Below are 27032 nucleotides of genomic sequence, written 5' to 3'. Positions count from 1 at the left end.
CGATTAGAGCTTCCTCACGGGGCATGTGAGCGGGGCCCGTCCAGGCTCAGGGAATCACTTGCAGAGGGATCCGAGCATGCGGATCCTGGGGAGGAGGTGAGAGGCAGAAGCCAGGGGAGGCTCAGCTCAACCTTCTGTCCTGAGAATCTTCTGCTGCTCTCCACTCAGCAGGAGATTCTCAGTCTCTTTAGCCTCCTGTCCAAGCTGGGCAGCAAATCACGAGGGGCGGCACCCTGGCCCCTGCTGGGAGGGGCAATTCCAGAGAGTAGGCGGGGCCAGTAAGGATAAGGCAGGGAGAAAACTCCTTCAGGTCCAGGACAGCATCTGAGCACTAAATAGACTGTGGATGGAGACTACGGGTGTGAAAACCGTATGTTGTATCTGTAGGTGTGGAGGCCACCTGGCGGCCAGAGGCATCCTGAGATGCGATGGACTCTGTCTCCATAGCCCGGGAGACAGAGAGGGAATCAATACAGACCGTTTACTTACATGTATTCACTCAGCAAACCTGTGTTGGAAGTTCCTTTACCAGTTTCTCTAGTAGGCCCTAGAGAAAATGTGCATCAGTAAATGCCCATATCCTCGTAGGAGAAAATGAGAGCATGAAAGAGAGAAAGAGCGAGAACAGATCATTACAATACAGCATCTTAAATGCAAGGTTAGAGGTAGAAAAAAAAAAACAAACACTGTGAGAACAGGGGAGAGGCTCAGTTAATCTAACCATGTTATCCATCAAGGAAATCTTCCTGGAAGGGGTGGATTCTGGGAGCACTTGGGACGATGTCTGGCACATAGTAGGTGCTCAAATGTTTGTGGAATGAATTTTGCAGGAATTCAGCAATAAAAACACAGTGATGGTCTACAGCTGCTCAGTATCTAGAGAGGCAAGGGCAGGTAAGGCAAACACCATGCCATGTGGTTGGTGGGCCGCGTGACCAGGGGACACGACTGTGTGGCACTGTGTGTTCTGGGCCAAGCGTGCATTTTGTTTTAATTGAAGTTCAGTCAGTTTACAATGTTGTGCTAATTTCTGGGGCACAGCATAGTGATTCATTTATACATATACATATTCTTCTTCAGATTCTTTTTCATTATAGATTATTACAAGATATTGAATATAGTTCCCTGTGCTAGACAGTAGGACCTTGTTGTTTCTCTATTTTATATATAGTAGTTAGTATCTGCTAATCCCAGACTCCCAATTTATCCCTCCTCACCTTCTTTCCCCTCTGGTAACCATAGGTATATTTTCTATGTCTGTGAATTTGTTTTTGTTTTGTAAATAAGTTTATTTGTGCCTTTTTTTTTTTAGAGTCCACGTATAAGTGATAATCATATGGTATTTTTCTTTTTTTTTTCTGGCTTACTTCACTTAGTATGACAATTTCCAAGTCCATCTATGTTGCTACAAATGGAATTATTTTATTCTTTTTTATGGTTGAGTAGTATTCCATTGGATATATACACCATACCTTCTTTATCCAGTCATCTGTTGATGGACATTTAGGCTGTTTCCATGTCTTAGCTGTTGTAAATGGTGTTCCTGTGAACATTGGGGTGCATGTGTCTTTTCAAATTAGAATCTCTTCCAGATATATGCCCAGGAGAGGGGATTGTTGGATCAAATGATGAGTCTGTTTTTAGTGTTTTGAGGAATTTCTGTACTGTTTTCCATAATGGCTTCACCAAACTACATTCCTAACAACAGTATAGGAGGATTCCCCTTTCTCCACAGCCTCTCCAGCATTTGTCGTTTGTGGATTTTTGAATGATGGTCATTCTGACTGGTGTGAGGTGATACCTCATTGTTGTTTTGATTTGCATTTCTCTGATAATTAGCAAAAGAATGCATTTGGAAGGATACTTTGGTATCTTCATACATACCAATAGTTTGGTGGTTCATACATACCAAGTCTTCAATAAACACCAAATATTATTACAGTCTAATTTTGTAAATGAAAAAGCCATAATGCACATAATCATATAGCACAAGTCACAGCCACAGACGTGTCTCATAGCAGACGCCACCACAGGACGCAGAGGTTGCTGCTGGTGGGGTTCACTCTGAGCAGCAGGGGGTGCGGGAGAGTCCTGGCAGTGGCAGCCAGGAGTACTGGGTATCAGTCTCCCAGCAGCTGCCCCCCAAGGGGGCTGCTCCCCTTGGGAGCCTGGAGGTGGGCACACTGCCGAAGGGCTCCTAGTCTCCTCTTCTTACAAAGGAACGCAAATACCTTACGAAGATCTTTCCCAGGGATGACATCATGTGAATATTCAGAGTAGAGCCTGGAAGAATCTGGTAGGGTTTGACTAGATGGGCATGGATGGTGGATGATGCCCTGAAATGGGGAGGGGAGAACAAGGAGATGGAACTGGAGAAAACTGCCCAAGGAAATGAAGGCTTCCTAAAGGACGATCCCAGAAATAAAGTCCTGGAGAATCTCCCTGGCGGCTTTTGCTTACCTGCAGGCTGCGGTTATCAGCTGTTCTTGTTGGTGGCAACCGTTCAGCAGGCCTCACCTCCCCAGGGTCCAGTCTTTTGTAAAACTGAAATATTTGCTTGGGAAAAATCCCTCTGTGCACACCTGAATGGGACCAGGTCAGAATTATCGGAGGAGAGGGAGCAGTGAAGGCTCTAAGGACCAAATGGCAAGAAGGAGGGAAAAACAGGCGAGCGCCCGACTTCCACTTAATGTTAATCCAGCACCGCACGCTCCCGAGAAGGCTTCGCTTGTTTGCTTGTTTGCAGCAAAGAGTTTGGTAAGAAAATCTCAGTGGGGAGATAAATACCTGTCAGAAGCTGCACAGAATTTCCCAGGGAGCAGACTTGTGTGAAAGCCTTTATTTCACCAAGAGGAAAGAAAGGCATATTTTATGTGCATTATTGGAGAATTAGCAAGGCAGTTCTCATCTCTCTGGAGAGATCATCCCAGAGAGGAGTCTGCCCTGTGTGTGTTTTCAAGCTATTTCCGGACGGGAGTGTTTTATGCCCTGTCCACGGGGACCTCTGCTGATGCGCCTGTGTTTTCTGTTTTCCCGCAGATGGACCAGCAACTCCGACTCAGTTACAACTTCTCCCCAGAAGTCGAGTTCAGGGCTATCAGGTCACTCACCTTGGGCAAAGTCACAGGTTTGTTGTTCTAGTTTGTTCCTTCCCAGCAGTCTCTATTAAAACAAATAAGTAAGCAAATACTTTTCATCACAGTAAGCACGAGGTCTCGATAATATCCAAGATCTAGAACCAAGATGTCTGCTGTATGAAACACTGCGATACATACATGTCAAGTTTGGAAACTGACATCCCCTTCATATCGACTTCATAGAAGCTTGAGTAAAGTAAATTAGCATCGCAATTAAGTAAGATTATTTTAATTTAAAATGTTGACTCGATTTTTTTGTTAAATTTACATGAAATTTACCTAAAGAAATTAAGGATTTGCACAACCCAACTACTGGATTTTGCAAATCCTTAATCTCTTTGCGAACTCACCAAAACTTCAAAGAGGATTGAAATCTCCCACGATAATGAGTGTTCTTTTTTTCTACAGGAAGTTCTGTGAATTTTCATTATATATACTGTGAGGGCTTTTATTAGGTGTGGGCAAGATTGAAATTTTTATATCTTCTTGGCAAATTAAACTTTTTTTCATACTTGAAGTGATGGTGTTTAACTTGAACTTCTCTTTGCTTAAACCTGTTTTTTCTGTTATTAATACAGCTAATTCAGTTTTGCTTTAGTTAGCGTTAGCCTGATATATCATTTGCATATGTTTCCTTTTAGTCTTTTTTTTTTTTTAAGCCTTATATATAATCTTATGAAGAGCTTACAGCTGAATGCACATCATTTGATCCAACCTGGTCACCTCAGTTTTATCAATTGGCAAATTTAAGCCCCTTGACAATTTCCAGTTACTGGTATGGTTGGATTGGTGTCTGCCTCCTTCTTTTCTACTTGTTCACCTTTTCCTGGGATTCTATCCTGTTCTTTCTTATTCTCTGAGTCACAGTACAGAGTAGAAAACATTAACAACCGGAGACATTTTAAGCAGGAAATCAATTGCTTGCAAAATGGTGGCAACCCTGAAGTGTGCATTCCTGTTGGAATCTTCTGGAATGGCTCCCCAAGCAGTTCCGAGCTGACTAACAGAGAGCTGTGAACTCTGAGGTCATCACTAATGCTGAGCGAGAGTCCAGATGCCACCGTGGCCACAGGGTTGCATCTCAACTCCCAAGAGGCAGAAGGTCTCGTTAAAACAGTGGCAAAGACCATTTCGCGTTACCATGACTTTGCTGTCCGGGAGAAAGAGCTAAAAAGCCTGAAAAATGACTTCTGTCCCATTCCAGCTTTCCAGATTCCTAAACAGTATCTAATTTTCATAGCTAAATCTGTGTCCAAAACCCTAGGGCTGTCAAGTCTGGAAAATGTCCATTTTCCTTTCCAAAATTGCAGTTGAATGAGCCAGTCAACAGTGACTGACTTCTAGACTAAATTTTATCTTTCCTTCTCATCTCATTCCCCTCTCCCTTGAATGAAAACTGTTATTTTATGTAGACACTGCTTTTTTGATTTACCAGTGCAGTCACTAATTGCCTTGTCCCAGAACCTCGCCTTTTACCAGATTTGGTTTCCTTCTTTCCAAAGTAAATTATTTTGAAGTTTTTCTCTGTAAGAGAGACTTTATCTGAAAAATAGAAAGTCTTCACCTTCATTCTTGGAAGATAATTTTGCTAGACCTGGAATTCAATGCTGAAGGACATTTTCCCTCATATCTTGAGAATTATTCATGGTTATGTTGAAGCCAGCTCGGCTGGCTCATAAGAACCTGTTATACACACATCTCTGCCCAATTCTGCATTCAGTGATGTCACAATGGTAGTCTGAAATAGACCATACCAGGAGTGTTAATGCCATGGAGCTCAGGAACGCTGCAAGTCAGGGCTACCCCGCTGCTGGACAGTCAGGTTAAACCCTCACCAGCACATCCCTGGATGACTGGTCTCTTCTGTCTCCTAATGTGGCTGCTGCAAAGACAGGCTGGTGGCTTTCAGTCTGTCCTACCTTGAAAAGCACTCTCATCACCCCCACTCCCAACACCCACAACCTACTTTTAGGACCGTTTCTTTCAATTTGGTGTTCAGCAGTTTTATTACCAGACATCTGATGGTAGATTTCTTTTTAATTGTCTTATTTGCTATGTTTACATTTCCTGTATTTATTCATTAGTTCCTGTGTATCTGGTTCCTATGTATTATTCATATGTTTCTATTCATTAGTTCTCAGAAATTCTCAGCGTCTCAGTAATGCTTCTCTCTTATTCTCTCTACTTGGTTATTTTAGACATGCACCAGAAAAATCTTAGACTTTTTAACTCTATCCTCCTGTCTCTTACCATCTTTTTTTTTTTTAATTGAAGTACAGTCAGTTACAATGTGTCAATTTCTGGTGTACAGCACAGTGTCCCAGTCATGCATATACATACATATATTCATTTTCATAATTTTTCCATACAAGATATTGAAGACGGTTCCCTGTGCTATACAAAATAAACTTTTTTTTAAAATCTATTTTTATATATAGTGGCTAATATGTGTAAATCTCAAACTTCCAGATTTATCCCCTCCTACCCCCTCTCCCCCGTAACCATAAGATTGTTTACGAAGTCTGCAAGTCTGTTTCTGTTTTGTAGATGAGTTCATAGTGTCCTTTTTTGTTTGTTTGAGATTCCACATATGAGTGATACCATATAGTATTTTTCTTTCTATTTCTGGCTTACTTCACTTAGTATGATAATCTCTAGGTGCATCCATGTTGCTGCAAATGACATTATTTTATTCTTTTTTTATGGCAGAGTAGTATTCCATTGTAGAAATATACCATCTTCTTATAATAAGTGTTATTCTCCCTAACTTGCATTCTGGCCAATTTATTGGGTTATTTTTTCACTTTTTTACTGAAGTATAGTTAGTTACAATGTGTCAATATCTGGTGTGCAGCATACATATATATAACCCTTTTCATGTTCTTTTTCATTACAGGTTACTATGAGATATTGAATACAGTCCCCTGTGCTGTGCAGTATATTGGGTTTTATCTTCAAATTCACAAATTCTCTTTTCATCTATGCCTAATAGCCCATAAAACCCATTCAGTTAGTCATTTTCTCATCAGTCATATTTTTTATTTCTAGAAGGACTACTTTAATTCTTTTCCACACACATCTGTTAATTGAGATAGTCTGTTGTCCCCCCTTAGTTTTAAAATATTTGATGTCTTTAAGTATTCCACTAATACTTATTGAACATTCTGTCTCTGATATTTCCAATCTTGGAAGTCTGTTGGATCTAAATCTATTCTTCTCTGTTTTTTAACTCTTTCCTATGGTGGTTTGTTCTCTTATTACTGTGCGTTTATGTGTGTGTGAGCTCATACTTGGGTGAAATTAATCTGCAGGAACCTTGATCATCAGACATTGGAAAGATTTCTTCCAGGCAAGATTTGAGTTTACTTCTGCCAGGGGCTAGGTGGTGCTGCCAATTTCAGATTATTTCAGTTTCTCACTTTGGGTTTTTTTTTTTTTTTTTTTTTTTTTTTTGGTACGAGAGTGAGTATACACTTGTCCTCCAGGCCCAAATGAGAGCAAGCCTCTGGTAGAAATGTTGTTCCTGTCAATATCATAATACGTCATTTGATTATTTTTATCACAGTTTTTTTTCAATCCACAGCCACAATCTGAGGTGAAGAGGTTTTGTGTTTATTCCCTCTTCTGTTAGGTGATTTTATTTTCTAGTCCACTTTTCACTGTTTTAAATGTGAGTCTTGCTCTGAACATCTTTACTTGGCAATAGCTGGAGGCTAGGGTTCTTATTCTTCAACATGATTCAGGTTATTTCTCCCTTGATGCAAACTTAATGTAGGTTTATAACTCATTGCCTTGGTTTCCTCTTCCTTTCCTCCAAATCCCGTCTGAAACTTAGGCTTCTTCCTGTTAGTGGAAACTTAGCAAAACATTACAAATGTGTTTGTCTGGTTTTAATGAAGCAGAATTACTTTTGAGGGCATCTGGTTTATTGTATGCCCTCTGCTACCTAAATATATCTTGAGTCGTTTAATCCTCGCTTCAACCAAACCTGAGGAATTTTGGGAGGAGAGATAAGAAGGGCTGCATGGTCAGAAAACCCAGGCTCCTTTCACAGCAGCTGGTTTATGTGGCGCAGCCCTGGAAACCTCCTGTATTTAAAAACTTCTCTCCATTCATCTATACAAAAGACTGAAAGGATGAAAATTTAAAGCAAGGTACTATATTATTGAGGGACACCTTGTCATTGTGCTTGAGATTCTTCGTGAGGAAGGATAGCAAAGAAGTTGGTTGTGATCGAGTAAGTATCCAATAAAGTGTCTTCACTGTGCTAAGTGTCAGCATATCTTGCCTACGTCCCTGCCTTCCCATCCAAACCGCTGTTCAGCAGACAAGAGCATTTGGATCCACAATTAACCTCGATGCTTTTAGTCTATGAAAGGTCTATAGCTGGAGGTGAGGGAAGATGATACAGAGATCGGGTTTATTATTAAGTGGGGACACCTGTCCTGCAGACCCTTTGGAAGTAAGCCTCATGCGTCAGAAAGAGTTTGCAGGAGGGACAGATGCTAGGGGAAGAGATGGTGCAGACATGGAAGGGTGCTATTTATGACAAATGTAACCCTACTCCACAACTTTAGAGGCGTCTAGTACCTGTTGGACATGTTTGACTCTAAAGCAAGGTTTTGCAAGCATTTTTCACAGTCGATTTGAAGCACTCACGAGAGTAGTGAATCTATTGTCCCCACTCTCTTCAGTACCACGAATAGCTTTTCATCATAAAGCAAGAACAGATTTATCCATTTTCGTTCTGTAGGAGGAAGGGCCATTTCACCATTGTAGAGGGTGGTGATCTCGTACCAATGATGGCGCTGAATGGTATGTGCTACACACACACCATGATGAGTAAAACATTCTCTTTCCTGAGAATTCCTAGATTGTGGAGTAGTTTCCACTAGTCCATGATAATAGCACATGGAATCATTGACGTTAAAACTGCATTGTAATAGGATCGAGCCATCCCACTCCTGGGAACATATCTAAAGGGAACTCTGATTTGAAAAGATACATGCACACCAATGTTCATAGCAACACTATTTACTATAGCCAAGACATGGAAACAATCTAAATGTCCATCAACAGATTACTGGATAAAGAAGTTGTGAGATATAGATAGGTAGATAGAGAGATAAACAGATAGATAAACAGATAGAAAGAAAGATAGATAATAGATAGATACATAGATAATAGACAGACAGACAGATAGAAAGATAGATAATAGAAAGATAATAGATAGATAGATAGATAAATAGATAGATAGATAGATAGATAGATAGATAGATAGATAGATAGATAGAGAGATAGATCGACCAGACAGACATAGTGGAATACTACTCAGCCATAAAAAAGAATAAAATAATGCCATTTGCAGCAACATGGATGGACCTGGAGATTATCACACTAAGTGATGTAAGCCAGAAAGAGAAAGAAAAATACTGTATGATATCACTCATATGTGGAATCTAAAACAAAAATAAAAGAAGGAAAAGGACATTACGAACTCATCTACAAAACAAACAGACTCGCAGTCATAGTAAGCAATCTTATGGTTACTGGGGAAAAGGGGTGGGAAAGATAAATTTGAGAGTTTGATATTTGCAAATGTTAGCTACTATATATAAAAATAGATTAAAAAAAAACAAGCTTCTGTAGAGCACAGGGAACTATATTCAATAGCTTATAATAACCTTTAATGAAAGAATATGAAAATGAATATATGCATGACTGTATGTATATGCATGACTGGGACACTGCGCTGTACAGCAGAAACTGACACATTGTAACTGACTGTTCTTCAATTAAAAAAAAAATCCAAAAAACTGTATTGTGGGCAATTACCGAAGGTAAGTCATGGAATGTTGTCAGGTTGATTCTTTGGTTTACTGACATTCTTTGACTCTGTCTTTTTTGGTATACCTGTGCTGGAGTAGAAACTTGTTGCTTATCTATTTTTATATATGGTAGTTAGGATTTGCAAATCCAGAACTCCCATTTTGTCCCTTCCTACCCTCTTTCCCCCTTGGTAACCATAAGTTTGTTCTCTATATCTGTGAGTCTGTCTCTTTTTTGCAAATAAGTTCATTTTTGTCTTTTTTTTTTATGCCACATATAAGTGGTATCATATGGTATTTTACTTTCTCTTTTTGACTTTTAAGAATGGTTTCTTGGTTTGGGTCTGTTGCATCAATGGATTTAAGGGAAATTATCCTTAAAAAGGAAAAAAAAGAGAGGATATATATTTAGAGAAGTCACCCTTTTTGGACAAGATCATCTGTTTCTGGAAAATTACTTAATTCTTCAGAAAATTTTGAAGTGCTTTCCTTAGATTCAAGTAGTTTGACTTATCTGTGTGTTTCCAAGTCTCTATCTAACTCAGTCCTGGTATAAGAACATGGACATTCAGATAGATTTAGAACTTAAAAATCTTGGAACTTCTAAAAGAAACTGTGTTTTTTTGTTGTTTTTAATTTTTTTTTTTCTTTTTGGTCCTGGTTTCTCTTAATTTACAGTGCCAGAATATATCATCAAATTTGACTGCAAACTTATGTGTATGTATATAATATATATATATATACACATAATCTATATATTTGTATACATCACATATATTAAATAGATATACATTAATATCTATGTAATATATAGATATTTGGTGGAATGAAAACTTAAGGAATTACTGCTGTTATTTTTTTTTTCTTTCCCAAGAGGAGACTCTTAACTATCCTGCACATTCCTATTTAAAATATGGAAACGTGTTGAAGTGTGGGTGAAAAGGAATTATAGTATTGCTTTTAAACATTTAGCTCCCAGATTCTGAATAGACAGTAAAATGAGGTTTGCACTCAGGATTATTTCTTTATGCAGCCAGCGTGTATTAATTTCCTGCCTACTTGCCAGTATGACAGGTCAAAACTCACACCTGGCAGAGACATTCTTTGTTAGCTTTGATGGCTGTTGGCCCACGGAGCTTCAAAGTTCACTTGGCCCAAACATGCCATCTAGAAATTGGAAGAATTCCTTCTCAACCTGCACACAGCCCAGCTAAGCTAGAAATTGCAGGGCCAGCTATGAGCACTTGCATATGTTTTGGACCTGTTACCTTGAAGTGAGTTCTGATTATGGATTTAGAACAGGATTCTTTGATTCTCCCAGGTCCCTCAGTTTTGAACTTCCAGCCAACTTGTCTTTAGGCACATCAGAGCATCACTGACTAAATACCCTGATGGTTTTCACATTAACTCATTTCCCAAACATTTTGTAGATGTTGAGGGATGCCTGCCATTTTGAAAAAGCACAGGAAGTTTTTCTGCATATAATTGAATGGTGGGTACTTTAAAGTACTCGTTTTGGAAGACCGTTTCCTCTCTCTCTCTCTTTTTAAATTTTATACACAGTACACAGTACTCAGCTTTTTAGAGACAAACTGACTCCTGTTTGGTTCTCTCTCCTGTAATGACTGTTGTGTGGCCATTGTGAACTTGTCCAGTCTGTAGCTGATAACACTGAATTCACTTAACTTACAGAGCTGATTAAGCATCTCATGAGATGCCATTTGCAAAGTGTTTGGTATTTAGCACAGGCTCCGTACATGTCAGAACTTTCTGATGTTTGAAAATTGTGGGAACATATTTTGAGCATTGTGTTTTATTTTGCTTCTGTTTTTGTTTTCATGTGTCTGGAAAAGTGGCCATAGAGGTAACTTCCAAAGAGGGACACAAACTTACAGAGCAGTTCTCAACCAGGACAAGTCTTGAAGATGAGAGGGAGCCCTGCTGTCAAGTAAGGTTGTCTTGAGGGTATATCAAGCCTCAACCAGTTGAAACGGTGACAACTGAGGACGTAATAGTTGGTGAAAATGGAAGGTTCAAAGTGCAGGCTTTGCTTCAGGCACAGCTGGGTTCAGAAGTTCAAACATGACCATGATAAGTCTTTGTCTGTCCATCTGTCTGTTTCTCACTCCATCTTTGACCCTCTTTGCCTCTCTATGGGGCTTTATTCTCAGGCAGACTTCCGATGATGACAAAGGTGGAATCACCAACTCCATGCTTAAATACTACCATGTCAACAACCCTGGTGCAAAGAAAGTTTCTCATTTCTAAAGTTTCCAGAAAAAGTTGTGGATTGAGTCTCAAAGAGCCCATTAGCGTCAAGTGACAATTTCAGATGATTACAATGTCCAAGGGACTGGCAGACACTGAGTGGCCGTGCTTGGGTTATGCACCCAGCCCTGGATGGAGTGAAGGGTTATGCTCAGTATTAACTACACGTTTTGAGAATAGGGAAGTGTTATTTCTCAAAAGGAACACAAGTGTTCTCATTGAAGAATGAGGTTGACACTTAGGAAGACAAAACAATAATGCAATAACAACACTGATTTTTCTCATTCACATTCTGCTATGTCTTTTAACCAGAAGTTAATAGGATACCATTATATTGAGGTAGGTTTGGAATTTTGCATAATCTGGCAACTGCACTGTGCTACGTCCAAGCATGTTGGAGAAAAGATAACGGTTGAGAGTTGCTTTTCTGAAAAACACACATTGTCTTCTTTGGAACGAGTTTATAGCTTCCCAAGAGACTCCTGAAAAATTATTGCATTTTGAATGCATAGGTTCCTTGAGTAATGTTCCCTTTTGTTTATGGTCATTCCTAGATCTTTCGTAAATAGAAAAGGTCTCCAAACCACAGGCCCTTCCTGACTCAAATTCTATTATTGTGTGTAATCATCTCATATTATGTCCAGAAATTTCTTAATGATACTATTTCCCTGAGTAATAAAATATTTCAGACTCATTTGTCTAATCTGACCTCCTCATGAATAATGTGTTTTAAAGCATGCCTAACCCTAACCCTAACCATCTCATTTATGGTTTTATCTTTCTCGCTACCATATTGGCCGGTGCGTATGAAGTGTTCCGTAATGTTTCTTGAAGGAAAAATAAAAGGTAATACATAAACATTAGAGCTGTAGAAACTGAAAAGTCCCAAGACTGGACATTCACATCCTCAATGTCACACAATTAGCTGCAGCTAGATGGTGGGTAAGGACCTCCAGTCTCCCTGCACGCTGACTTTTTTCTCACCATGGTGCTTGGCAGTGAGGCGGAAATTAACTGAGTTTGGAATCAGACAGTCCAAAGCTCAAATCCTACGATGGTCACTTCCTACCTTTGTCAGTCCTTCGTTTACCACTCTGATTTCCAGTTTCCTCATCTGTAAAGTAAGAGAAATCCTTTTTTTTTTTTTTTTTAATCGATTTGCTGTGAAGACAACACATCACGTGTGTGAAGTGCCTGGCACGAGGTGGGCTCTGAAAGCAGCAGCTGCCGCCCCTGGGATCACACAGCCATGCGGCTTACAGCTTTCCTTTGGCTGGTACCCCCGTTCCTTGCTGGTGGCACTGCTATTGATTTGTTTACCGTTGCCTGGGGAATCTGGGCCGGTGTTAGAGATGTCAGTGTTGACAAGGGATGGAAGTGAGGAGGATCCTAGCTAAGAATAGCCTACTCTTGCAACCAGCCTGCGAGCTCTCTCCCAGGCTCGGCGGGCATGGAAACACCCAAGTGGTCAGGAGTTGAAAGGAACACGTGGGGCCAGCACAGATCACATTTCTGGCCATTTTTCCACAAAGGAGGAGAAGGAATCAAACACAAAGAGGGTCATGTGGTTACCGGTGACTCATTTCGTCGTCCACTGGGATTTTATTTTTGGAACATGCCACTAGTGATAATACATTGAGTATTAAAACAGGTTAAAATAAGGGGTACTACTCAGTGGTAGAGTGTGCTCAGCATGCACGGGGTCCTGGGTTCAATCCCCAGTACCTCCATTAAAATGAATAAACCCAACTACCTCCCCCACAAAAAGATACATAAAAATAATTTTTAAAAGCCAGGTTAAAATAACATAAAGCCCTTTATGCTTAGATGTGATCATAGGACATCCACTTCTAGGATATATTTGATCTCAGTCCCTGTATTTTTCCATTTTACTTCCACAAAAATTATGGCCAGGGATCAGAGTCAGGACTTGAGACTAGTGGCTAACATACTAATGTTCTCCACCTTCTGCTCTATAAAGAGGCACGTTGCTGGCTTTCCTGTGGGGAGGGGAAAGCAGTAAATCTGGAAACTTTCTACCTGGAAATGTTCTGTTTGAATTTGTCTTAGAATGAATTGCTCTCTATTCTATTCCACCGCAAAACTTGGATATGTGCTTTCTCTTTCCCCTATATTTTCTCACTTTTTTTCAAAATGTATCTCCAGAATACAACCTTTGGGTAGGTCAAGGCTCTCGTGAAATATAATATTATATAAATATTTGGAATTAGGGAAATTACACCTTAGCGTTATTCATAGGTAATTCATTCAGCACGTGCCATTTGTGCCTCTGTTATGTACAAATCAAGACATTAGGTGAAACTGGGAACATTTTTAAGAGGTAGAACCCAAGTATCCTTGTTCCCAAGGCGATAAAACCCTTATCTCTGGGAATAAGACACATTTAATAGTTACAATATGAGGAATTTTGATAACTGTTATGCAGATTGAGTGTTTAGAATTTTTATTGCAGTGTAGTTTAGGTGGTTTACAATGTTGTGTCAGTTTCTCGTGCAGAGCATAATGTTTCAGTCACACATACACATACATATATTCCTTTTCACATCGTTTTTCATTATAGATTACTACAAGTATTGAAGTAACAAGTATTGAATATATTATTGAATATAGTTCCCAGTGCTGTACAATAGAAACTTGTTGTTTATCTATTTTATATATAGTAGTTAGTATCTGCAAATCTTCAACTCCCAATTTATCCCTTCCCACCTCCTTCCCCTCTGATAACCATAAGTTTGTTTACTATGTCTGTGAGTCTGTTTCTGTTTTGTAGGTAAGTTCATTAGTGTCTTATTTTTTTTCTTTTTTTAAGATTCTACATATGAGTGATACCATATGATATTTGTTTTTCTCTTTCTGGCTTACTTCACTTAGAATGATGATCTCCAGGTCCATCCATGTTGCTGTAAATGGCATTATTTTATTCATTTTTTATGGCTGAGTAGTAGTCTGTGTGTGTGTGTGTGTGTGTGTGTACACCAAACTTCCTTATCCAGTCATCTGTCAACGAACATTTAGGTTGTTTCCATGTCTTGGCTAACAATACAGTTCTTTTAATTTGCATATTACGAGTCCCTGTTTTCAATTCAGGAGGAGGGTGCCTGGGTTCATCTTCCTAATTTTATCATCTATACTAGGGTGGACGGTCGTTCTGGTCTGCCAGACTGAGGGATTATCAGGGATGTGGGATTATCAGTGCTAAAACTGAAACAATCCTGGCCAAAAATCAGGCAGTCAGTCCCCCTAAACCACACTTAGTTTAGGGATTTTGAATAATTCAATGGAGCTGGACTCTGGGGTTGGCAAATTTGTTCAAGATGAGCAACTTAGTCTCATGTCTTTCCCAGTCACAGCTGAGCCCAGCTGCCACCATCCCAGCAGATGTGCCGTATGTTGACCCAGGTGAGGCGGGAAGAGTGAGAATGAACCAATCAGCCCATCTGCTGACGCCGAGCCCTCCTGGGGTGCAGATCCCAGCAGCCAGGTGTCCTGAGATAACTGGAAAAGAATGTGATGTTTTTTCTGCCCTTAAAACTCCAGTGGATGTGGTAGGGACATAAAATTGCACACAAGCAGTAGTTATAGAATAATGGAAGCCTAGCTCATGGAAATTGGATTCCAGGGGCATTAGGATGTCAGAGAAAGGAAAAATCAGAAGTAAAACTATCAGTAGCCAGGCTGCTGTTCCCCAACGGACCTTGGGTGGAAGGTCGGGTCCTTGTGTATGAGTCAACCATTTCTAGCCATGTGAGCAGTAATGTCTTCCCATCGGAAAGCATGTCAAATGCGTATCATGTTAGCTGCTCCGGATCTTGGAACCAGAAGTCTCATGTGGATTTTCCATTCCAGCAAGAGTTCTTTCTCTTGGGACCTCTCTTGGCCATGTTTGTAGGAGGAGGGGGTCTTGATGACAAATGTAGGTCAAGTGGTTCTCCCAAAGCATGAATGGAAGTTTTTGTCCATGGGAATCAGCTTAGCTCTTGGAGATAAACATGAGGTTTCAAGATTGAATTATCTTTTCTTATCACTCTGAGTGTATTAATGATCTGTGTGTGCGTCTACCTGGGTTTCGCTCATTTCTGCCTTGTTGCTTTTTCCGTTATGTCATTTGATCTTTCTCATTCCTGCTAGAGGATTTCCTCAGATTTCTGAAGTCCCTGAGCAATCTGCTCATTTTTAAGAACAAGGTGACTAGACTGCATCGATCGGGGGCTCCACTGAAAGATAGGGTTGGGCTTTAATTACAGAAACATCAACTTCATCTTTGGGTCATTCTTCTTGGAATAGGCATATTTCCTAGGAAAGACTTTTCCAATCTCCCTCCTGGAGGGTGGGAAGTCCTGAAACATCAGGTTGGCAAAGAGAGCTGGTGGATCTCATTATCTGCTGGGGAAATATCTTTTTATGTCCTTTGTTTTCAACGAGCATCCTTGCCCGCAGCTATGGGCATTTCCTTTGCCTACCTGTCACAATCCCACACCACCACAGCACTTATTTTTCTTATTTTTTAATTGAAGTATAGTCAGTTTGCAGTGCTGCATCAGTTTCTGTGTACATCATAGTGTTTCAGTCATGCATATACATACATATATTCCTTTTCGTATTCTTTTTCATTATCGGTTACTGCAAGATGTTGACTATAGGATAGCAATTATTCATTCATTTCTCCAATAAGTGTGGCTGAGTGAAGTTCTAAAGTACACTGTTTGCAACCATTTTCTTTCTCTAGGATTTCCATCTTGGTGACACAATCATTGCTGAACTGGCTAAGAGAAAACCAAAGGCTTTTAGATGACATGCCTTCCAAATTTGGAATCCACTTGTATCAGTCAGGGTCCAACCAGTGAAGCCTAATTAGTAGGTGATGATCTATTGGCATGTACTGCAAATAATCAGTGTAGGTGATTATAGAGACTGGGTCTGATGTCTGGAATCTCAGGGCAGATTATCAGGAAGTTCAGGCTGGAACTCTCAGGCATAAACTGGCTGCAGGTGGAATTTCTTCTTCAAGGAGCCTGAGAGCCATTCTGCTCTTAAATCTTTGCCACTGATTGAATCAGACCCACGCAGATTATCTGGAATAATCCAACTGCTTATGGATTTGATTCACATCTACAGCACACCTTCCCAGCAACACCTGGATTAGTATTTGATTGACTAACAGAACACTGTAGTCTAGCCAGGTTGAACCATCAGTTGACCATCATCCCACCCTCTCTGTAGTTTTATTTTTTAATTGAAGTAAAGTTCACATAACATGAAATTACCTATTTTACAGTGTAAGGGGCATTTAGGTACATTCACAAGGGTGGGCAACCATCACCCAACAGTGGAGACCCTGAACCAAGAAGCAGGTACTCCCCATTCCCCCTTCCTCCCTGCCCTTGACAACCAATGATCTGCTTTCTGTCCCTATGGATTTATCTATTTAGGATATTTCATATAAACGGAACCATGCAATTTGTGACCTTTTACTTCTGGCTTTTTCTCCCCCGCTTAGTGTAGTTTTTGAGGCTCAGAAACATTGTAGCACATGTTGATACTTCATTTCTCTTTACAATTGAGTAACGTTCCATTAAATGGTTATGTTCCATTAAATGGTTATACCACATTGTGTTTGTCCATTTATCTGCTGAGGGCCATTTTCATTATTTCCACCTTTTGGCTATTTTGAACAGTGCTGCTACGAACACGTGTGTACATGCATTTATTGGAATACCAGGTTTACATCTTCTTAGGTTTATATCTAGGAGGATATTGCTACCTTTGACAAAACCATCACACCCAGAGGTTAGCGAAGGGGGAGCAATTCAGGGAATCCTGCCTTATAAGCTGTGTTTTTCACGCTCTCTGTTAATACAAAGAGGTCTTTAAAGAAGACTCCTGGTTGTGTTGATTCTTTTGAAAACCTCACCTGTGTGTGTCCCTGAGCAGGCAAACACACTGCTGGACTTTACTCTGCTAAGCCCTAGATATAAAATATTTAGAATGAGAACAATCACTGGCTACCATCCCAACAGTTTTTTGATGTTGTTTATTTGTTTTATTTTTGTTTGTTTGTTTGTTTGTTTTTTGTAATACGTAGTTCAAGGAGATTTTGTTAACAACCAATGTAGGAAGGAGTAGTAGGATCCGAGGCCAGAGAGTGCCCATCCTCACAAGAGCTCTGACACTCAGCAGCTGTTCAACATCTCCTGGCTGCAAACCCGTCCTCTTTGAGCTGCCAGGTCTGCCAGACGATCTTTGAAGTTTATTCTCATGTTGAGCATGACAGGATTTTGAGATATATGGAAATTTCATCTACTTGGACTGGAAAATCCTAATGCCAAAGTGATTTTTTTTTAACACTGTTCAAACAAAACAAAACAAAGGCAACTGAAAGCCACTTTTGCTGACCCCAGTGGATGAATCACCACGCTATTGGTAGAAATGCTTTTCAATATCAGAAATAAAAGGAAACTGAGCTTAATGATAGTCTGTGTGTTAAAAGACTGACATGAATACAATAATTATTTTGAGGCAGACATTTGGAAGTTTTATGATATTTTATATGTTTAAAAATGTATTTATCTATTTAGTTGGGGGAGGTAATTAGGTATATTTATTTATTTTAGTGGCAGTACTAGGGATTGAACCCAGGACCTCATGCATCCTAAGCATGCGCTCTACCACTGAGCTACCACCATTTTACATTTTAAAGATTAAGCTCCCCCTCCCTACCCCACTGGGCAGCACCATTTCTATATACGTACTTTGAACCTGTGTGTGGCCCATGCCTGTATCTGGGGTTTGCTGTGACATCACTCCTTTCATTGGCTCTGCAGACATGTGCCTGGCCATGGGACCATCAGGGACTCTCATTCTCCTTTGAAATATATTGTAACTTCTGCATTTAGCCATCCAAGCTACCCTTACGCCTCTTCCTTTTGCTTGACCTCGTGGAAAGAATGTGGGCATTGGAGTCACACGCCACCCACGTCCACTGTAGTCTGGATTCTGCAGTGTAATTGCTGGGAGAATCCTTTTTAAAAGATAAAACCTTTTTAACAAGAGATTTCTCACCCCTGGTGCTTTTGTGATAAGAGACATAAAGCTGTTAGTTTCACTTCAGGGCTGCTAGACTAAAGGGATTTGGGACTCGTGGTGTTGGCCATGCCAAGGGATTTCAAACGGGGAGGAAGGAGGCTGTCCAAAAGCCATGGTGACAAATAAGACTCAGGACTTCACAGCGCTCTGTGGAAGATTCTGTCTGGAGAGTGCTCAGAATGTCATCCCATCTGATTGCATCGGAGGATGATGGTGGTGTCTTTTCTACGGCTAAAATTTCCCTTATGTGCTGTTTATATACATGGTGTACCCATGTAATCTACTCACTGTGAGGTTTTGATACTTGGTAAAACAACACTTCCCTTGCGTGAGGTGGGGAAAAGAAAATTTCAGTCAAGGGAGGCAAGAAGATGTGTTGATCTATGTATCTATGTATGTGATGGTTAGTCTATGTGTTGGCTTGACCATAGACCATCCAGACATTGAGGTGTTTCTGGGTGAAATCAGCATTTGAATCAATGAAGTAAAGAAAATTACCCTCCCTAATGTGAGTGAGCCTCATCCAATCAATTAAAAGCCTGAATCAAACGAAAAGGCTGGGTCGAAGGAATGACTGAGCATAACATAGATCCTTTCTGGTTTTCAGACTTGGATGGGAACACTGGCTTTCTCAGGTCTGGAGCCTGCTGGCTTTGGACTATAGCCACACCATTGGCTCTCCGGGTCCTCCAGTTTGCTGATGGCGGATCTTGGGATTTGTGAGCCTCTGTAATCACAAAACAACTCCTCATAATAATATGTACATTATATATATCTTATCTATCTATACCTCCCATTGGTCTGTTTCTCTGGAGAACCATGCCTCATACAGTGGGGGTTCCGGTTCTGAAACTGCCCTTAGCCACCTAGGATGCCCCTAGGATGTTGATCAGAAAAAGCATCTCCTTTGTCTGTACATGAGATATGAAACATTTAGCCTTCCTGGGGCTCTGCTCCTGGAAGCTCTAAAATTCTATGAGTAACATCTAAGTTATTAGCAATTGTGGTTTGTATTTCAATATGTCAGTAACATTGAAAAGCACCAAATTTAGATTTGCAACTGCCATCCTTTGGCTCATGGACAAATATCTTCAGGAGTGTTTCTATCCAGGGCTTCCATGGACAATGAAGGGTGGGTTTAGCTTTCTTGAAGATCTTAGCTAGTGGTCCCACCTCCCCAAATGTCTCTAAATATATGACTCTTATTTAGGAGAGAGCTACTTACTTTATTTTATTTTATATTTTATTTTATTTTATTTTATTTTATTTTATTTTATTTTATTTTATTTTTATTGAAGTGTAGTTGATTTACAAAGTTAGTTTCATATGTACAGCAAAGCAATTCAGTTATGCATATACATGCAAATATATACACATATATTTTCAGATTATTTTCCATTATAGCTTATTACAAGAGGTTGAATGTAGTTTCCTGTGCTATACAGTAGGCTCTTGTTGTTTACCTATTTCATATATAGTATGTGTATATATTAATCCCAAACTCCTAATTTGTCCCTCCCCACTGCCCTTTCCCCTTTGATAACCATAGTTTGTTTTCTATGTCCATGAGTCTATTTTTGGTTTGTAAATTGAATTTTTATCATTTTTTTGATTCCATATATAAATACTATCATATAATGTTGTCTCTCTCTGACTCACTTCACTTAGTATGACAATTTCCAGGTCCATCCATGTTGCTGCAAATGGCATTGTTTCATTCCTTTTTATGGCTGAGTAGATTTCCATTGTATAAATATATCATATCTTCTTTATCCAATCATCTGTTGATGGACATTCAGGTTGCTTCCATGTCTTGGCTGTCGTAAATGACAGCCACTTATTTATTTATCATCAGCTAAGGACTCATCTGCATAGCCGAGTGCAGTGAAACTTGCACAGGTCACAAAGGCAGAAGAGTACACTGTGAGAGCAACAGGTCTGGCATCAGGGAGAAGACTGAACCTGAATTGTGTCTCAACCACTGGTTGGTTGAGACCCTGGCAATTTCCTCATTTTATCTGGGCCTCGGTTTTCTTATCTCTAAAATAGGAATAATCATTGCTATTTATCAGGATTGTCTTGATAACTAAATAATAGTGTCTGTGTGCTTGCGTGTGTATGTGGAAGACTAGGTACGTATTACTTATTTGCAAACACACTGCTTAGGGTACAGTGACTGCCTAATATTGAGATACTATATGGGGACAATTGCAAAAGGGGGAATCTGAAAGTGGAAATGATAAAAAGAATTCCTGTGAAATTCAGGCCACGGATAAAACTCAGCAGGTGAGAAACTCTGTGTCTCCTAACTCTCTCCTGTATAGTTTCTACTCTTTGGCAAGGAGTGTCCCCTTTAAAAGCACAGTTCTGTACAGCCCAGAGCTGAGGCAGTTGGGGTGAGATGAGATAAACAGGTGGTTCTAGGTCCTGCAAAGTCAAGATTGTTGATTTTACTTTATCTGTAATATGATGCAAAGTTATGGATGCTTTTTTGTATGGAGTGGGTAATTAGGTTTATTTATTTATTTTTGGAGGAGGTACTGGGGATTGAACCCAGGACTTTGTGCATGCTAAGCATGTGCTCCACCACTTGAGTTAAACTCTCCCCTCTTAAATAGAAAGAAGATGGAATTCTTAAGTGTACGATTTTCTTTGTCTTTATCTAGAGAGCTCTTTTTCTAAGCTGTGGTATCATATTTTTTATCATAGTGTGGAATATTTTTATAGTCACATACTCAGGCGCTCCTCTACAATGTAACGAGTGCTTATTGATTGAATTACAATGCAAATACTCTTATCTGTTACTGCTAATGCCAGTAATTCCTAGGATGGAAGCCACAGGTGGGTGCTTTTGCTTTGTATTATCATTTCACAGAAGGATTTTCTTCTGGCTTAGTATGTTCTTTTTGTTTTTATTACAGTATTTGAGTTATGTAAACAAAGACAATATTATCTCCATTGCCATTTCTAGGAAGATGGGGAGAAGTATTTGAAGAGAGCTAGATATTGTTATTTTTAATAGAACCACTGAGTTTCAGTCAATCACCATCTATTGGCCCCAGCTATTTCTCCAACTTTATTCTATATCTGCGAGTTCCATGAGTCTTAGAAATAATGTGCATGGAGTTCAGAGTAGTCACTGTGGATTTGTTCTCTTCATCCTAATTGGAGAGATGAGGGGATTAAGGTTCTGTAACTTGCCCAGGGTTCCCCTAGAAGATGCTGTTGGTGGTCCACCCTATTCTCTTGCCTTTATCACTGCAGAGCCGGCTCATTTACAGCATCCAAAACCTGAATTATTTTGCTGAGGGCTTTCTCTGGCTGCTGAAGCATTCTTTGCCTGTTTATGAGACAAGCCAGAAGTGTCAAGGATTTAATGCCTGCTGGGAACACCCTGTGAACCAGTGTATTCATACCCCAATTCCTAACCATCAGGAGGGAGAAGTCTGACGTTTGGGTGTGTATTTCCCGATGGTTCCTGGAGTTTTTCCAGTAAGATTAAATTCTAGTTGCCCTTTATGCTGGTTGGTGTGATTAAAAAAAAACAAAACAACTTTACTAGTTTCCTTTCAAGCCTTATCTTCACCACCACCAGTGTTTTCTTCACTTTGTAAATAAAATATTTGCACTCTAATGCCTGCCTTCAAGACTGCTTGGGGCATGGCAGGGGTAGGGGGCAGGATTCAAGGAACAACATTCGCCCATCCTTCCATTAATCCTGCTGACCTGGTGTGCAGTACCAGATTGGCCTGACTCCAGACACCCTATGTATTCCACTATACCAGATAGCCTTTCATAAAAGGCATAGAAAGCATAAACCCATTATACAGAGCTTGAAATTTTAGAACCACTCATATCAGTACATGAAGTGTGAAGGTGAAATGGGATGACTGAATCCAAGTGAAATATCAGCTCATACACTAATGAGAATACTTAGTTCTGGGGTGGTGAGTGCATGTTAGATGTCTCCTTCCAATGTCTTCTTCCACAGGCAGATGTATGGAATCTTAGAGGATAATATACGTACAAGCCGAACATTATTATTTACCATGTGCCAGGCCACAAGTTAAGACTTTTACCTTCATTATTACATTTAATCATCACAACAAACATACGAGGTAGAATCTTGCATAGCAATTGCTATCACACTACCCTGTAACTTGATAGTTTAACCCAACACCTGTTTTTCAAATATCTGAGTTTGGTGGGTCAGGACCTTGGACAGAGCTTCCCTGGTTGATTTCTTCAGTTCCTTGCTGAGTTGATAAGACTCCCTTAGTGAGACGTGGCCAGTAGCTGGCCAGTCTGGTGGACAAGACAGGTTTACTCCCATGCTTGGTACCTTGGCAGGGACATCTGGAAGGCTGAGGTCCATTTAGTCTCAAGGTCTCTCTGCGTGGTTTCTCAGGATGATAGAGCTTCTTGCATGGTAACTTGGGGCTCCCAGTCCCCAAGGCAGAGGTACTAGCCCTCTGGAAGGTTAGTCCCAGAACAGTCAGAGTACTATTTGCAGTGTGTTCCACTGAGCACAGCAGTCCCAAGTCAACTCATATTACAAGGGAGAGAAAACAGGAGTGTCTCAACAGAAAGTGTGTCAAAGGTGATCTCCTTTAATCTGCCAGTTGCATGCACTGCATGGATTCTGATTTTGTAGATGAGGAAACAGTCCAAAAGATATCATGTGGCTGCCCTAAGGATACAATGTTAATAAACAGAAGTGGTGAATGTTGAACCAGGGACTCTGAATCCTTGGAGATGAGACCTGTTTCTGGAGGAGATGTTGTGTAGCAGCTTAATTGGAGGAAAGTTTAGACAAGCAAGTTTATTTGTCAGAAGGGGATTGAGCCAAAGCCTGTTCACAGGCTACCAGACATTCAATATTCATTATCTTTATCTTAATTGAACACAGTGGTGGGTTTTTTGTTTGTTTGTTTTTTGTTTGTTTTGTTTTCTGTTTTTAATTTTCATTTCTGTTTTGAGAGAGCAAAGATCTCAGTTAAAACCAGAACATTCCCAGCCTCCTTCTTGAGTTAAGAATGGTCATACAACATTGTCTATGGACAATTGGCTCCAAGAAGAAGTCACTAGGGTTTTCAAAAAGCCTGACTTAGCAAGTATGTACCCTTTTACCCTTTGTCCTCCTGACTTTCCTCTGCCTGGACGTAGGGGTAGTGGCTGAAGCCCCTCAAGTCCTCTTATGAGGAAGAAGCAAAAAGCTGTGCTCTATGAAGTGGGAAGTATAAATCTAGAAAAAAATCTGGGCCCCTGATGATATCTGGAGCCAAAATATCAACCCTCAACTAATTGACATCAGACTTCTCATTAACTGGGAATAAAAAATAAAATAAGCTCTTACTTGATTCAAGCTACTGTTCCTTTTTTTTCTTTTTGATTTTCTGATACATGCCATCAAATGCAAATGATCACTCACAGGGATAATTTGTGATTTTATACCCTCTAAATCAGATGGAGAAAGACAGAAGAATATGTTCGCATTTTAGCCAAATCCAAAGCTCAAAGATGAAGAACAGTTGTCTAAATGACTGAGAACTGATGAGTGAGGGCTAGGAACATCCTTCATGGGTTTTCTTGCTGTACTGAGAAGTCAGCAGAGGAATAGATTTGCCCACATCTGGGTCATTGACACTAGTTACTATTGGTTCTGCTGGAGGCCACCTCTTGGTTTATCAAAGAAAACAGTTCAAAGGACAATACTAGAGAGCAGAAGATCCAGTGTGAGACAAGAGCCGTAGATGAGGGCTTCTGCAGGCTGTGGAGGAAAGAGCTCTCTCTAAACCAGCATGGTTGGGAGGCTGCCTTAGCGGGAGGCTTCTGGGCTGGGGCTGTTCCAAGCTGGTGGGTATGGCACTGGAATTGTAGCCTGGCTTCTCCAAAAGCTAAGCGGACTCAGTCCTTCTGCAGACCACATAACCAATGATTTGGACACAGTCCATCCTCATTTCATATTTACTGAATTAAATTTGTGATATCATTTGAAACAGACAGCAAAACACACTAGTTTCAAACCCCCTCTTGGAATAAAAATCCCAGGAAATATGCTTTTCTTTTCCATAAGTCTTTGCAGATTCATTTTAAAACACAGAGATGCTGGCCCAAAGAAAAGCAAGTAAGCAATCATCAGCCAGGATGGTGTCATTGGGTGGCCAGCCAGTTAGCTGCTCCTTGTATCAGGGTGGAAGAGAGTTTGGATCCCTGGGAGGAGCACATTTTGCTGAAGTAGGTTAACCAATTCACAGGAGAAATATCTACCAAGTTCTGAAACATGTGAGAAGAGAATTTAAAGGTCCAATCACTGACCACATTTATTCAACACAATATATTATGACCTGACATTTCCCACACCTGGACTCTTTGTCTAGAATCAGGCTTCATCATTAATTGTGAGACCCTGGACACGTTCTTTCATTTCTCTAAACCTTACTTTTACTCATCTGTGAAAGGGACAGTAGCATAACTCCTATTTTGCAAGGTGACTGTGAGGTGATCAACACAACCCAACTGTTCACTTAACTTGAGCAGGGCAAAGCTGGGACATCATTCATGTCCTAGGAGTGCTGGCAATTGCAAGAGGCAGCTGGTGTCGTGTCCTGCAGTCTGGGAATGAGCTTAGATGGGCTGGGTTCAAATCCCTGCTCTACCACTTCCCAGCTGTTACTCTGTATTGTTTAACCTCTTTGGTCTCCATTTTCTTACCTTTAAAATGGGCATAATGTCACAGAAGATGGCAGAGTGTTATAAGGCACTTAAAGCAGCATGTGGCACTTCTTAAGCAATCATTTCGTGATAGATATCATAGAAGCAGGCGTTACTTTACACAACTGCAGAACAGTAAAGGTGACTGCACACACTGAAAGTAGCAAAAGACGTGTTAATAACTCATGAGAAAAATTGCAATTGGTTCTATGATCTTTGAAAAGGTTTTGTCAAAACATTAAAATCACTCTTAGGGAAACAGACAAAAAACTGATAATAATTTAGCAGACTGTCATCTAAAATATTAGAAACCTTGAGAATTAGTCTTTCATTTGTTTGTAAAAAACTTCAAGAGTAGTTTTCATGGTATTTGCCTTCTAGATGTGTGGGAAAAATACGGAGGTGACATCTTTTCTATGCCTTGGTGAACTGCCTTACTGCTTCCCAATTCTGGATCAACCTGTAACATTTTATCTTGTGTGTTTTTAATGTCACGAAATGTCTTGGAGAGGTCCCTTAATGTGAATTTTTTTGCTGGCCTCACTTCCTCTGGGACACTGTCACTTTGTTTGTCATGAACCACATCATTTATATCAATTCATATCACCTTCACTGTTTCCTGTCACTGCAGATCTAGTGCCTCTCAATGTCAGTGTTACTGAGTCCAAATTGTTCTGCTCACACAGCGGGCCAATAAATCGGGAGACAAGGTGTTGGGGACAAGGAATAATGACTTTATTCAGAAAGCTAGGAGACTGACAAGATGGGAGACTAATGTCCTGGAGAATCATCTTCCCCAAGTTGGAATTTAGGCTCCTTTTATACTAAAAAAGAGGGAGAGGGGGCTTGTGGTTGGTTGTTGCAAATCTCTTGGGGTTAGAATCATTTGTTCTTGCTGCTTACCATGTAGATCAGGTCATTATGTTCCTGTAAACCTCCAACAAGACAAGTATTATTCTCCATTCTGCAACTTTTTATCTCTATATGAATGGGAAAGTGTTACACCCTTAGAGGTCAGAGCCTTGAGAAGGGCTTCTCCTGTCTATATCAGGCTCTAGGCAACATTCTTTTACAAAAGGTGCAGAACCAGCAGGACTGAGCCCAGGAGACAGAGCACAGGGTCAGAGCCAAAGGAACAGATTCAATATAGAATCAATTTGTTCTTTCCTTTTATATCAGTGTTGGCTATTTCTTCTATAAATCCATTAGCATTTAACTTTCCCTTCCAGTGTAATCACTTACTGTTTCTTGACTGCATAATCATCTTTGTTGACCAGTTCTCTCTTTTGACTTTTCTATTTTTTTGTAAAACTTTGCATGTGTTTATTAATGAAATACAAAGAAGCTACACAACCATACGCTTTGCTGTCTGAGTGTGAACTGAATTAACAATGGCACAGTGACCAAGCACGCACAGACTCTGAAGGAAATGATGTGATTGGTCACTGCTCCTGATGCATGCCTGTTACTTATATATTAATTTGTGGACCGAAGAGCTAGCAGCAGAGTTTGTACCTTATGCGATTACTTACACTTATATCTTGGATCATGTTGTCGGGGGACTGGTGTTATTTAAATTGCAGTGACTAAAATTCCTGCATGCCTTATCCCAGGAGCCTTGAGAATGGCCTCTTTTTAAAGAGATTTACTGTAGCCACCATGTGTACTAGTTGACTGTCTAAAACTACAAGGTGAGCCATTTTGTAAAGACAGACAAGCTGGGGGCTTGGTTGCTAAACTCTGATCTGTGGTTCAAAGGGTAGTGTACATTATATATATAGTGGAAGAGCAAGGAATTTTATCTACAGAAAGTTTGAATTCCTGTGACTCTTTTCCTCATCTGCAGAGTGGGTATAATGGCACAGTACTCCATCTTTTCCAAGTCTTAAAGCTACTCTGTGCCCTCTGTCTGCATGATACTTCACCCCTCATACAAGATGCTCAGTGATAAGTATCCTCTATTATTATAGAACAGTTCTCC

The 27032-nt window shown here is 40.1% G+C and overlaps 1 protein-coding gene and 1 non-coding gene across 3 annotated transcripts in view; one reads left to right on the top strand and one right to left on the bottom strand.

Moving 5' to 3' along the window:
- Positions 1-27032, top strand: part of CNTNAP5 (contactin associated protein family member 5) — a 733870-nt gene that overhangs the window by 689084 nt on the left and 17754 nt on the right. For both annotated transcript variants that reach the window (XM_045516101.2, XM_045516108.2), the window contains exon 21: positions 3040-3127. In XM_045516101.2, coding sequence (XP_045372057.2) covers positions 3040-3127 — 88 coding nt within the window. The remainder of the gene's footprint in view (positions 1-3039; positions 3128-27032) is intronic.
- On the bottom strand, positions 17861-17937 carry TRNAP-AGG (transfer RNA proline (anticodon AGG)). The gene has a single exon. It is a non-coding gene; the product is annotated as a tRNA-Pro (tRNA).

Source organism: Camelus bactrianus, chromosome 5, assembly GCF_048773025.1.
Source record: "Camelus bactrianus isolate YW-2024 breed Bactrian camel chromosome 5, ASM4877302v1, whole genome shotgun sequence".
Taxonomy (NCBI): Eukaryota; Metazoa; Chordata; class Mammalia; order Artiodactyla; family Camelidae; genus Camelus; species Camelus bactrianus.
This window is presented reverse-complemented; position numbering and strand designations above follow the sequence as displayed.